Genomic DNA, 14,334 nt, shown 5'->3' on the forward strand with positions numbered 1-14,334 from the left:
AATGACATGACCACACTGAAATGGTCTACAAACAAGAATTAACATATAAAAGGTAACTTACTCCAGTGATTTGTGTGTGTATCTGAATGTTTGTCTTTTTATCTATACAACAAAGCAGGCGTTTTCCTTTTACCCTGAAATGATAATTCTCACTGTCAGGTGACCTTGAAAAGATCCAGCATAAGTGTGTCTAAGATATTCTGTCAGTTTGTCATGATAAAGCCTATTTATATTCGTTAGATTGATACGTATGCAATTTCATTTTGCTGCAACGCCCTATCAGGGCACGCTGCTGGTCACGGGACTCGCGCAGCCACGGTTTAGTCATTTCATTGGCGGACGACTAAACTATTCGTCGTTTGTATGGACGACAAAAATGCCCGTCAAAAATGGACAACCCTGATTGGTTGAGCGGCCGTTTCCTTCGCGTCCGTTTTATCTTAAGTCCCTCCCCACTGACATTGGAGCCGTCGACGAGGAAGACAGTAGGGTGATTAGTGTTTTCGGTTGTTCTCCCTCTGAGCACATTCAGCAAGCCATGGACGATTTCGATATGCTCAGTGCCCCTCAAGGAAGCGCAGGGAACGGTGTCGGGGCAGACGAGGACCCGGCGGCGGCATTTCTGGCCCAGCAAGAGAGCGAGATCGCTGGCATCGAGAATGACGAGGGCTTCAGCATCCTGGACAGCGGAGATGTGCCTTCGTCCCTGAGCCAAGACCAGGACGGTGGGTTTACACGACATATTATTTGCACCACATCGATGATAAAGATTAAAAGCGTGCTTTATAGTCTTAAATGCGAACGTTTAGAAAAAACACCAAAACAAAGAACTCCTTTATTCGCTCATTAGCCAGCTAGCCTTCATCTATGAAGTGTCGCGCGTGCAGATAACACTGCCAAAACACCGTCAAAATAGCCGCTTAAATGTATTAATGCTTCACACTGGACTGGTTGTTAAAGTAAGCAGGAAAATGGCGTTATCTGTTGTTAACTCAGTCAGTTATCTATAAGTATTCCAGTGGTAGACCTCTTATTAAACGGTTTAATCGTAATTTTATTAGGTTTTAAAACAGATGAATGTTCCATTGAAACCCATTTGCCGCTCTTTGTTTTGATTGATTATTCCAGTATATGGTGGTATCAGCGAAATTCGACTTCCTTAAACGCTGATGCTTTTTTTATTATATAATGACCTTTGGACTGAAGGCTGTATTCGTGTGTTCAAGTTCATTACGCTAGACCAGACATCCTTTAGATAATTGAGGTAAATTTCGGTTTTATTTTTGCACATTGGGACTTTCTCTTTGATATAATTTCAGAAAAGTATTGTATGCTAATTCTAAATATGCATATTTCATTCATTTTCTTTTCGGCTTAGTCCCTTTATTAATCTGGAGTCGCCACAGTGGAATGAACCACCAACTTATTCAGCATCTGTTTTTTTTACACAGAGGATGCCCTTCCAGCTGCAACTCATCACTGGGAAACATAATTCTAAATAGCGAAATTATATTAGGAGCCAATGACTCAGTTGTTCTGTCAAATAAGTAGTGTTAATGTTGTTTTGATGTCATACTTGCAAGTGATTTCAAGCAGAATATTCAAAGTATCATGGTAAACAATATTGAGGTAAAGTTGGTTTCATATTCGCACATTCGTTCAGTGACAACTCCCTAAATTGTTTGTCACATGTAAGTATGACTTCAAAACAGCATTAGCTCTACTTATTTGACTGTGAACAATGTTGTACTTTGAAAGTTATTGGATGCCAATATGATTTCACTATTAGGCTTTTGCAAATAATTATTTTCTAAAACTGTAATTAAGGTGAAAGTCCGAATGTGTGTGTATAAAACCCAATTTACCCTATTGTAAACAATATAGGGAGCATGTCACAAGCTGTCACTGAATGAATGTTAAAATATAAAACCAGCTTTACCTAAATTTTTGGATTTATATGACAAGCAAAGCGTGTTCATGTTTGTTTCTTAACTTTATTCAAAGGTTAAAGTTAGGGATGCTCTAATCAGGATTTTTTGCAGCCGATACAGAGTACCGATTCTGTTGCTTTAAGCTTTATAATAATTAAGTGGGGATCTCTCCTTACCTGAGAGAATAAATTAAGGAGGATGCATATAATCCCTTAGATACCTCTATTATAACCATTTAATGTAGATGTGAACATGTCAAGAAAAATTGGTAAGAAAAATGACTAATAATGCAATTTAGAAATGACAACAATCAGGAAAAACTTTGGAGTGCATATTTGATGCATGAGAAGTTAAAATGCAAACCTATAAATCCATTACTTCTTTACTAAAAGGAAACAGGTCTATAAACTACTGTTTATGGCGAAAAAGTACAAGTGTTAAGTGTTTAAAGTGTTTAGGTAAAGTACCATAAGTTAAGTTATTAAATATTCTTGTAAAAAAATATAATTAAAGTTTTTTTTTTTATCTAATTTTCCAGCCACGTTTTAGTGAACTTGCAACATTGTCAAAAACACAGAACTTTCAGTTCTGAAAATACCTAAATACATGCGAGATCATTCAGATATTTTGCTCATCCCCAATTAAAACAAACACTTGCGATTAGTTCACGTAATCAACCAGATCAGCGAGTACCGATTGAGTCATCAAACGTGATTATTGGCCGATACCGATCGATCGAAGCATCTCTAGTTAAATTGCTTATTGCTTAACAGGATATTTCTATTTCTTTAAATAAGTAAAGTTTAGCGCACATATGACGACTAAAAATGTTTGATTCAGTGGTTCAGATGTGCCTGTCATTATTATAAATGTATGATTTATGGTTGCATAGTACTGGAATTCGGTACTAATCGATACAGCAATGTTAAAAACCTCCATTTACCAGTGACCTTCACAGCCAATCACAGTCATTTCTGTTGAGCATGTGAAAACAACGGCAAATCCGCGCTGTTTAAGAACGTGCTTCATAGCACTCAAATGTCAGCGGGAAATAGACTATATCAAATTTCAGTATCGTGACAACCCTAGTTCGATTCGAATAACCAGTAATCCCAAAAATGTTTGTTGAAGGTTCAGTTGACTCGTCTTTGATTCAAAAATAGAGATTCCAAAACGAATGTTAGAAGGTTGCGGCTGGAAGTTAATGAAAATGATTTATATTATTTATTTAATTTCCTATTAATTATATTTTATTAACGTCTACCCCCATCCCAACTCTAAATCCACCTGCCACAGTAACAAAAAAACAGTAGTTGTACTGAATATTATTATTTTATCTACTAAATTACCAAATAAATTGTATTTTTTTGACATCTACTTCTACCCTAACCCTAAATCCAACTGTCACAGTATTGTAAAAATATTTATTATTGTCATAAAAATGCTTCTATATCATATATCGCACTTCAGGCCAGCCGTGTATCCTATCTACACTTTACCATGTTACAAATGCATCTGTAATTCCATACCCTGTCTTATAATTAGCAAATCATAGCATTCAATCATAGTTTCTATTGTAGAAATTAGTTAAAATTGATTAGTTCTAAATGCTTGAATATGCACTAGGTCTTAATGGTTGAGGTAAAGTTAGTGTTATATTCACACATTTGTTCAGAGACAACCTCCCTTTATTTTTTTATCATGATACCTCAAATATTTGGTCTGAAATTACTTGAAAGTATGGTCTGAAAACAACATTAGCACAGCACTATTTATTTTACTCTAAACAATGTTGTACTTTGAGAGTCAGTGGCTGCTATTATGATTTCACTATTTAGAATTTGCAAACACTTTTCTAAAATTATATTTTTGGGGAGAAAGTCTGAATGTGCGAATATAAAACGATTTTATCTCAATGTTTTAAGGCCCTCTCAAATGTCCATCACAAGCATCTCACAGCAAAATAAGTCCCTACAGCACAGGTGTCAAATCCAGGTCCTGGAGGGCCACAACTGTGCACAGTTTAGCTTTAACCCTAATTAAAACACCTGATCAGATGAATTTAGTTCTTTAACCTTGTTTGAAATTTACAGGTGTTGAAGCATGGTTGCAACTAAACTGTGCAGAGCTGTGGCCCTCCAGGAGTTTGACACCTGTGCCCTACAGTAACCAAACATTAAACAATTAAACTTTTTGATGTTAAATATGTAGATTTTAGTCTTTTTTTGTTTAGTTACAAAAACAAGAGTATTACTAATCGCACATGTGTCCGATATTCCCTGTTCACTGGCTGTTGGCTTGAATGTTACCCTGGTCGAAAGGTTTGAATAAATGATGATAGGGATGTTGTTTCACTGGCACAAAGGCACAGTCTGACTTGAGTCTAGAATGACTGAAGACGGCAGTCTTGGAAGTAATATCCATGGCACTGTGCAGAAAAGCATAAAATCAGGCTTTAAAATCAATTTGCATGAATTGAACATTTTGATTATTTCTGATGTAAAACTCTGATTGCCTAATGAAAATGTTTAACTCGCTTCTAGTAAAGAAAAGTTAGCTACATGATGTTTTCCACTGATTCAGGAAGAAAGGAAAAGAAGTCAGCAAAACCAGAGTCTCAGGCAGGCGGAAAGACTCCATATCCTGCTCTCAAATTCAGTATACATTCTTGGAAAATGGCTATTCTTTTACAACTGTGCATTCAGCAGATAGTTTTATCCAAAGTAACTTGCATTGCTTTCTAGTTATGTCTTTCTCTGTTTACCTTGGAAGTGAATTGCCAGTGTATGTTTCTTTAAAAAATTCTGTCTATGGCTGTACTTTGGGTGATTTGATGAATTATGAGATCTGCATGACAGTTTGACTAGACAGTAGTTATTTATTAACATGTTCTTTTTCTTTTATCCTTGCAGGTGGAGCAATGAATGGAGATCTGCATGGGGTAAGGCCTTGAATGCTGTATTTTGAATGCTCAATGCAATAGTACAAGCACTATTGAACAAACCTGCATTACATAAGAACCATATATGGTCATTTCATATTTATTACAATAAAAAAGTAAACATGCATGTCTCACAGCGTCTTGTAATAAACCCAGACAACAATCTAGTGTTTTTTTTTTAATATTTATTTCAATGAGTGCCCTTTAAAGGGTTACCTAGTGCCAAACCAACCTTGTTTTAGTTTTAATACATAGTAGTTGTACGTGTGAGTTTCTCTTGCATGTTTTTATACTGCAGTGTAAATACATCTGTAGTACGTTTTAGTTTTTGCTAGTGTTGATGATAGCAAATGAACAAAAGACTAAATCTAAACCTTCTTTGAACTTTTGTTTCAGTTGAAGCACTGGTTTAAATAGCTGAAAAATGACTTTTGTATATTTAGCCAATATGTGATCATTAGCCTTATGAAGCCTACTGTAGGTTTGTTTTACTTTTGTGCTGTTATGCATCAGCAGTGTTGAATAAATTTAATATTTAATATCTGGATCATATGTGACGCATCTGTTTTTAATTTGATCATCTCTTAAGCCTGGTTTATGCTCCGCCTTCGCTTGAGTGTGCGTGGCGAATGAATGAGATGTTATCTCTGTGTTTGTGTAGGTTCACTTTGGGTGCGTGACAATTTCGGCTGGCGGAGTGCACAATTTTTTTTTTTTTTTTTGACACTCGAGCGAACAGTTTGAGCGGCGCTGCGTTTGATTTAAGTTGAATATGAAACACTTTGAAGAGATTTTGTCTGAAACAGTACGACTGTACAGACATCTTCATGATCCGTCCATAAGTGATCGTAGGGATTATCAGGTGGACAATGATTATTGGCTAGAAATTGCAACAGCCATGGGAAAGAAAGTTTTTATTAAAACGTTTGGAAAAACCTGAGGGATAAGTTTGTTTTAGCCAAAAGAGGCCATGGCAAAAGTGAAGACTCGGGTACACAATTACAGAAATATATTTTTCCACCATTCGTAGGTTTTCCACTGATGCATATATTACAATTTTAAATTTAAAACAATGTAATAGTTACAAAACTGTAATTAGGGAAACAAATTATTTCTTTAATAACTGGAAAAAAAATATTCGAACCTGTCAGTTTACAATATACTGATGCCCTGTTTTACTAGGCTTTATTGGTGATAATGGTCAGAAATGTTGGACTAGGCTAAATCAACAGTATTTTTTTATTATATTATTATATTATATTTTTTTTCTGCTTTTATTCTGGCCATAATATAAAACGTATTTGAAGAGCAACGCATGCTCTGTCATTAACATTTTAATAAACGTTAATAGGTAAAAATGTTTGAGATATTAACAAAAGCATGTGATGCATCAAAGTTTGATTAAAAAAATTCTTGAATGGTTATAAAAATTTTTATAATCATTAAAATAATTTATTAGAATAATTAGTTTCAAAATCTTGAATGATATTAATGCTCTGACATGGTTCCGGAAACTTTCTACTTCTCTGTTTTGTCTGTCTGATTTTACGGTGTGTTTCTTTTGACCGCCTCATGTCGTTTTAAAGAATATCTCAATGGCAAACGCGTCAAGTTTAAAAACCTTGTCCATTTCGTAAGTTGCGACACCGCTTCAGGCAAAAGTAAAAATCAGGCTTAAGTCTTCATTTAATGTCTTTAGTTACACAATTTGCCCCCTCAATAAAATAATACATTTAAACATCATCTTACTTTAACCTATCAGATTTAAATGATTAATTACAGAATAACTGAGATTGATTTTTGCATTGTATCTAAATTGTCTTCCGCACTCTTCTCACTAATTTCCATGACAAGCTTTTAGATATTAAATTTTTTTTCCAGAGTCAACCCAATTGTGTAATTTTCTTCTGCTTGGTGCTCTTCATATGCTATAAGAGTATATTACTTATATATGACACACAATGTGTGTATATGTCTATGTATTGTGTCAAATATGATACAATGCTTGATGGATGAACAAATAATTTTGACTCCAAATCAAATAAGTTGTCAGGCTTTACATGCTGAGCAGAATTCTGAATGCCCAGTTTTACCAGTGACTCCTATTTTAAAAAGCCAGTTTTGTTTTTCCAATTCAAATATATAATAAAATTCATAAACCTAATGGACAAATCCCTGATCCAGATACCAAAATTAAAATCTATCAACTAACTTGCGTTCTGGAATTGTGTGGCTTGGCTGTGTGTGTTCTGTAGGAGAGTAATGGCCCTTCAGATGTGTATGCGGCCATCTCCAGTGTGGATCGGTTGCAGGCTGAGCCGGAGAGCTTGAGGAAGTGGAGAGAGGAGCAGCGAGATAGGCTGGAGGAGCTCGGTAAACGCAAACCTGACCCCTGGATGCTTTTATATAGATGCATTTAAAGTTTGAAGTTCATTTAGGGTTGACGAATGTTTCTCTTCAGATGCGAACTCGCGTAAACAGGAGGCCGAGTGGAAAGAGAAGGCAAAGCTGGAGCTGGAGGAATGGCACACCAGGCAGAACGAGCAGCTGGAGAAAACCAAAGTCAACAACAGGTACAAGACACTGTTCGGGCAGAAGAAATCAACAAGGCAGGCCTAGTTTCTGGCTTTTGCTGTGCGATTACAAGAGCACAAGACCTGCACAGTTTAGTTTCAACCCTGCTTCAATACACTTACCCAGAGGTGTAAAACAAGCCTCAAGGACTCCATTAGTTTGATTAAGTGTGCTTAATAAGGGTCAAAGCTAAACTATGTAGAGCTAAGGACCTCCACAAACTGAGTTTGACACCTGTGCACTAGACAGTGCATGGCTCCCTTTATTACTCCATTTGTATATTAAAAAAAAGTTTTACACAGCATTTAAAAAAAAATATATATATATTTTTTTAATAAATTTGCACAAAACAGAAAAACAATCAACATCAAACAAACAAACATCCCCAAACAAAGAAGCTCCATTTTTAAATACACAGCCGAGATATTATACCAGAAGAGGCACATTCAAACAGTCCGCAAACAAATGGTGTTTGATCAAGTCCTCAATCGTCATACAAATGCACAGCAAGTGTATGCATAGGTTGAATACACAACTCCATAATACTTAAAATAAATAAGATAAATAAAAATGTAAAAAGTTAAATAGACAGTTTAAAAAAAATAAATAAATAAAATGCAACTCTTTGGACACTCCCAGCATGAGTGATTGTAAAGATTTATCATCTTCAATAATATTGTAGGTTTTTTGATGTTGACTATGGCACAAAAATAGGCTTGAATCGTATTACATTCTTGTATTTTATAGAATTATCATAACCGTTTGATTAGATTTAATGTAATGATTTATTAGGGCTGCACAACATACAGTTTTAGCATCGATATTGCAATGTGTGCATCTGCACATAGCTGTGTATATGTTGGTATTATATTTTAGTAAGAGCGATTATCCTGAAAACATGAAACTTGTGGATTCGAACCATAACAAAGTTTGTCATCTGCATGTGTTAATAAGTGAAAAAGCAAGCCTGATAAAGGTGACCCATACCCATCCATACTGTATTGTGCTGTACCACTCAGTGGCCATAATACAGATTCCTTGTATTTACCTATTTATTCAACAAATAAATGACTATACAGCGTTATCTTGCATATGATTATTCAATTTTTGTATCTGAATACTGTTTGACTCCCCAAAGAAACATAAAGCACTAGCTTTAATTTAGTCATACTTTTAAATGATATTTTATTCATCATTCACACCCAGAATAATCCCCAATCAGTCTAAATAAACAATTTCGTTCCAAATGGAGCTATTAAAGCTATCTGGTGAAGTTGTATTTATATCGCAATACATATTGCAGGAAAACAAAATGTTTTTCCAATATCGTGCAGCCCTATTAATAATAATGACTTATTACTCACTGCTGCCACCTACTGCTGGTTTAAGTGCCATGTGTATTTATCCTTGACAGGATAGGTCAAGCTAATGTTCCAGCACAAAAGCACACCTTCAAGTACTCCAAGTACAATTGTAGCCATTTTATGATCCGAAAAGCACACTGAAGAAGCAGATCTGAGAGTCTGACCTTGTTCAATGGTCATGTGAGGTCACATAATCATAGCTGGTCCAATCAGGAGCAGGTATTGTATCCATCATCGCTTTAGGATGTTGTGTTAGAATGGGGGGAAAAAGTGATGAGAAACTCTTTATCAGTTGGTGAAGCATCTGAGAACTATATTACAAGAACAGGTATTAAGTCAGAAATCAAATGTAACTTCAGTCACATGCTTTGTGCTTCCCATTCAGTCCCAGTGGAAAATTCACAAATGTTTTGGTACAAATGAAAATGCCACGTCTTCTTAAATCTCTTTCAGAATATCTGTCTTAATTCCTGTCAATGTGAAACGGTTGTCTGAGTTCTTTGTCTCTGTCTGTCTCTCTCATGTGTTCACGGTTTGTCATCTTGTATGTTCTTGGCCTGGTGTTAACACTGGCTCTGTATGAGTGTGGTTTTTCTCCTTTTTACCACTCTCTCTGTTCTCTCCTGCTTCGCTGCTCTCCTCTGGAACTTCCAGGGTGCTGGATGAGGATTTCTACAAACAACCCTTCGCTGATCTGATTGGTTATGTGTATGTTGCTAAAACTAACATCCTTTCTTTTCACATGCATCTCTCATTCCCTCGTTTCCCCGCATCCCATCTTTTTTTCCATCACCTGTTAATCTCACACATCTCTAACTAAACTCTTCGTTCACTTCATGTTTGAAGCCAGATAGTTTTTGTTCAACTAATCAGACCAATATTGTTGCACACTATGCATGTTGTTCATTTGTATATTTTTGTTTTAGTTTCATAGATTTTTTTATTTGTCTTGTCCAACATTTTTTTTTTTTTAAATCAAGATCTTTTTTTTTTTTCCATGGTCATTCATAAAACGTTTAACTCATTATTTTTCTGTCATTTGTGTTGTGCTTTTTTTCATATTGTGTGAATTATTCCGATATTGAAGATATACTGTGTAAACATTTGTATAGATGATGATTAGTCAATGCTGTTTATTGTCTTTTATTAATATTAATTTAGATTATTCAATATGTTAGTGCTATTTAGTGTAGTAGAAGTAGTAGTGTTATCTGTAATCCAGTGAATTTCTTCACTAAGTATTAGTGAATTTTCAAGCAACTACGTCTCTGGCTGATCTTAAAACCAGCAGATCAGTGAACTAGCCAGATATTGAATGCTAAAAAACAAAAATGTTTTTTAATGCTTTCTAAAACTAAGTCTGATATGTTTTTGGATATATTTGTGTTTTGGGTGTCTTAGAGGTGCACTAGGCCTTTTATTTTCTTTTAGTATAAATAATAGTAATGGGTTTATTATTAGAATATACTATAAAAGCTCTCTCTATAAACAAACTGTTGAATTAAATTGCTTTTAGGGCTTTAAGATATCTGTGATGTGGAAAATGTAGAAGAGATCCTGTCAAAACTGTGCAAAATGAAATAAATGTACAAATTTTGGATCAAAAGTCGAAAAGTATACCTCATTAAATCAAGTTTGACAAATTATAAATGGCAAAATGTATATTTGTATATATTAACTGTGTGTTCACACCGAAGGCGGTGAGAGCGTTTAGTTTGGTCTGGTGATAAACACTGTCTGGGTTTACTGCTCCACTGGCAAGAGCGGCAAAATTCGCTGCGTTGATCTCATATTTAAAGGGTCCGCTGCAGCGAATCGGTTACCTTACCGCATAAAAAACATGCTTTATCAAATTCACATAACTGGAAGATCAAGTTGTTGCACGTGGTGTGGCTTTGCTCTACTTATTCAATATGTGTCTTAATGTCAGAAATATTTTGAAGCAGCAATACTGTTTTGTATTGTCATTACAGATAGCATGAGATTTCCGCTTTTTTAAAGAAAAAAAAAAAAACATTAATGCACCAACTCGCCAGTAATGTTGTTTTAATGTAAATTCCTGTAAGAAATTATCGTTAACTATCAGAAATCTGGCGACAGAGACAATCAAACCCATGGGAACAATTGTCGTCGGAACCAAAGTTCACATGACTGTGTTCTCTTGAATTCTCTGTAGCGGTCTGTCTACATTTTGATTGGTTGCCACTGAACAGTGTCAAAGCTCATTACCATGGAGTTCACTTGATTTCAACCAAAGTCTTTTTAAGGCAAGTCATTTCACTTGGCGGCCATCTTTGAAATGTTTGGGCTTTGTGTTTAAACAGGGAAACGTTAAGTTCTCCAAAATTGCTCGCCAAGCTTATGATAAAATTTCATATTACAAATAACCACTAAAATTAAACAACAACTATCGCTTTACTTTCATTTCTAAACATTTGAATCACATAAAATCTGCAGAAAGTCACGCCTGGTCCGAGCCCCTCCCTCTGAGAATCCTCAGTCTATAGAGATCACTGATTGGCTACTGTAGTAGAAGGCGGGGCTTTATTTGCCATATTGACGTTACACTTTTCCTCATTCAAAAATATGAGTGACGCGTCTTGTGTTTTCTATAGTCTTTGTTCCAACTCTCCTTTACATCCACACCAGCGAAGATGCGCCTCCTCACTTATCGTCGGCAACTCCCATCAAAAACGAATGACTTGCGGCGACTTTGACGCTATTGCCACTTTTTTTGTGAACGCAAAGTTGTATCATGACGACAAATTTCATAAAAAATATATATAATTGTATGGAATTTTATGTTTATAATTTAAATTGAAACTTTTATACATTTAACAATTAAATTTATATAACTTATAAATTTATATAATAAAAACATAATTTTAATTGTTAAATGTAAAACTGCTTGTAATAAAAGTTAGTTTTCAATTTATTACAAAATTTTGGTTAATAGAAATTACATTAACATTACATTTTTAATACATTTAGGTATATTTAAAATTGTTTTGTTGTTATTGTTTTTGTTATTATTATTGTTATTTAAAAAAGTCTTTGTGCACCTTTTATCTCATAACTGGCACTTCGGCCGGACACCTAGTTGCTTCAGTTAGACAGTTTTCTTTATTTAGAAGTATGTTGTGCATAGGTTGAGCAGAGCTGTCCCAGGCTAGAACTGTAACTGTCCTCTTAGTTCTGCAGCCCTCATGCTCATCACAGACCTCTTACTGCTTCTGCCTATTCTGCAGAACTAGCACAAACACTAGCTGCTTTTCTTTTTTGCTTGGTAAACATCTCTCAACTGAAGCGCCAGTTGAGATTGCTGAATGCCATATAAGCGGCTCACACACACACATACACACACCTCAATGACGGCTGCAAGCTAAGCGCACTTAGAACAACACCCCTAAGATGACTTGGGTTTTGAACAGTGCATGCCTGCTTTGGTCATCTGCATAAATCTCATTTCTTTTGGTTTTCTATATATCTGACTTGTGATCTGTTTCTCCTTGTTTTTCTTTTCTCTATGCACCTTTAAGCACTCACATTAACCATCCTTGCTACCGCCTAGACCAGTTAAGTAAAAAAAGAAAATGACAATAACCAAAAAAATCTTAAAACAAGACAAGAAATCCAAATATGCTCAGGAAACAAGCCACTGACTGCAAATTGATATACACCAATGAATTGCTGTCTTTATTACCATCAAGATGTTTCTCTTCTAAAGTTTCTAAGATTCTGGATGTCATTTTGTGGTGATGTGTTGGTGCACTAGTCCTGTGCGTTGATGTAATTGATTGTGACCGTGATTTACCTCATTGGCTTTTCATACCCATTTTGCTGTGTATACTGTGTGTGTATATATAGTGGAGAGGCTAATGCAACTCTACTGGACTGAGTCCACGGCAGCGGAAAGGGTTGGTAACGGGAATAGTCCAATATGGTTTCAAAAACCTTTAGTGTGTTTGGCTTGCCAGAAACTTGGTTTAGTTCCCCTCCCCCATGCTCAGCAGAAGGCCCCGCTTTTGGTCACTGCCAAACGCATGGCACGTTCAGCCTTTGCGCAAAGATTTAGTGGTTAAAATAAGCCAATGGGCCTGTCAATAGATACATTGAAGGCTCATTAGCGTACGCCGTTCCTCTGACCCTCAAGAGACGAGGAACATCCCTTAATTCAAAGTGCGACCAATTGTTTTAACCGACTGAATCGCTGCAAAACTTTTTAATTATGGCTGTTCTGGAAACCTTTTCCTGCCTTCAAGATGGAGACTAGTTCTGGTAATGGTGGGTTGGGGGCATGATGCTCAAACTACCATCTGTTTTGGATGTGGTCACTTGGAGAATGTCTCTGAATGTATCGATGGATGGAAAATAAGCACCTGGACGCTCCTGCTTTTGGCTCACACCTCTAACCTCCTAACCAAAAAGCTCCTGGTGAAACATTTCAGATTTTAGACAACTCCTTACTGAGTTCTTTGGAAATTGATCGTTTGAAGTTCTGGAGGCTTTGAAGGAGGTCAGCGGTGCTGCGCTCAAGCAGGACGGGTCTGCGAGTGTTCCCCGTGTCTATCTGAAGCTGATTTTGGTTTGTCATCGGCAGGGCGGCTGAGGAAGCCATGGTGTCGGAGCTGGATGAAAACAGTCCTGGCACAGAATGGGAACGTGTGGCGCGTCTTTGCGATTTCAACCCTAAATCCAGCAAGCAGGCAAAGGATGTGTCCCGCATGCGTTCAGTGCTCATCTCTCTTAAACAGGCTCCGCTCGTCCGCTAAACAGCTTCAAAGTAAACGAAAATCCAACAATCCCAGCAACCATTGGGTTTCACAACATCGATTTCCTTTGTGGCCCTATCCCAATGGCTTTGAGCTCCATATATGAATAATCTATATTATATTATATGTATGTGTAATATGATATAGTTATGTCTATAAATATTTCATCTATAAATATATACATGCATACATAAATATATATAACAATGTTTTTATTTTTGGTGTCTATTTTATGGACCAAACTCCATGTTCCACCCATTTTTCCCCTCGCCGTGTAGAGCCAGCGTGTGGCATTGTGACACTATCGATCTATGCATTTCCCTCGTGAATCTGTTGGGGAATCCAGTACTGACGTCTTGTGTATGTTGTATACAGATGGTGTGCGTGTGTGTGACTGTACATAAAGACTGGTCTTCTACACTTCATTGTGAGATTATGGCACAAGTTGTTGTTGTTGTTGTTGTTAAACAGAGCTGTACCCCGGTAAACGTTAACTCATGTTGTCCATTCTGTTTCAGTTTGATTAAACACATTTGAAATGGTAAGTGTTTGTGTGTCGCCACCATTTTATTTGCACTGTTTGGAGGAAAACGTGAGATCTGCTTTTTCTTTAAGTTTTCTTAAAAATCCTTTACTTAAAGTGAAGAAATGTAGGTTTAATTTTAAAGTTGCTGTATATACATTTTTGACTCGTCTAAAGCATCAAAATACCATAATATGTTGCAGATATTTGAGAAACATGCCAAGTAAAT

General features: G+C 36.1%; 1 protein-coding gene across 3 annotated transcripts; it reads left to right on the forward strand.

Moving 5' to 3' along the window:
• The first annotated feature begins 460 nt into the window (after positions 1–460).
• clta (clathrin, light chain A) lies at positions 461–14,127 on the forward strand. Of its 3 annotated transcripts, NM_213045.1 has the most exon segments (7): positions 478–725; positions 4,844–4,872; positions 7,128–7,245; positions 7,334–7,445; positions 9,465–9,518; positions 12,350–12,385; positions 13,411–14,127. In NM_213045.1, coding segments are annotated over 7 exon segments (708 nt in total). In that variant the 5' UTR covers positions 478–538; the 3' UTR covers positions 13,583–14,127.
• The last annotated feature ends 207 nt before the right edge of the window (positions 14,128–14,334 follow it).

Source organism: Danio rerio, chromosome 1, assembly GCF_052040795.2.
Source record: "Danio rerio strain M-AB ecotype USA chromosome 1, GRCz13ab, whole genome shotgun sequence".
Lineage (NCBI taxonomy): Eukaryota > Metazoa > Chordata > Actinopteri > Cypriniformes > Danionidae > Danio > Danio rerio.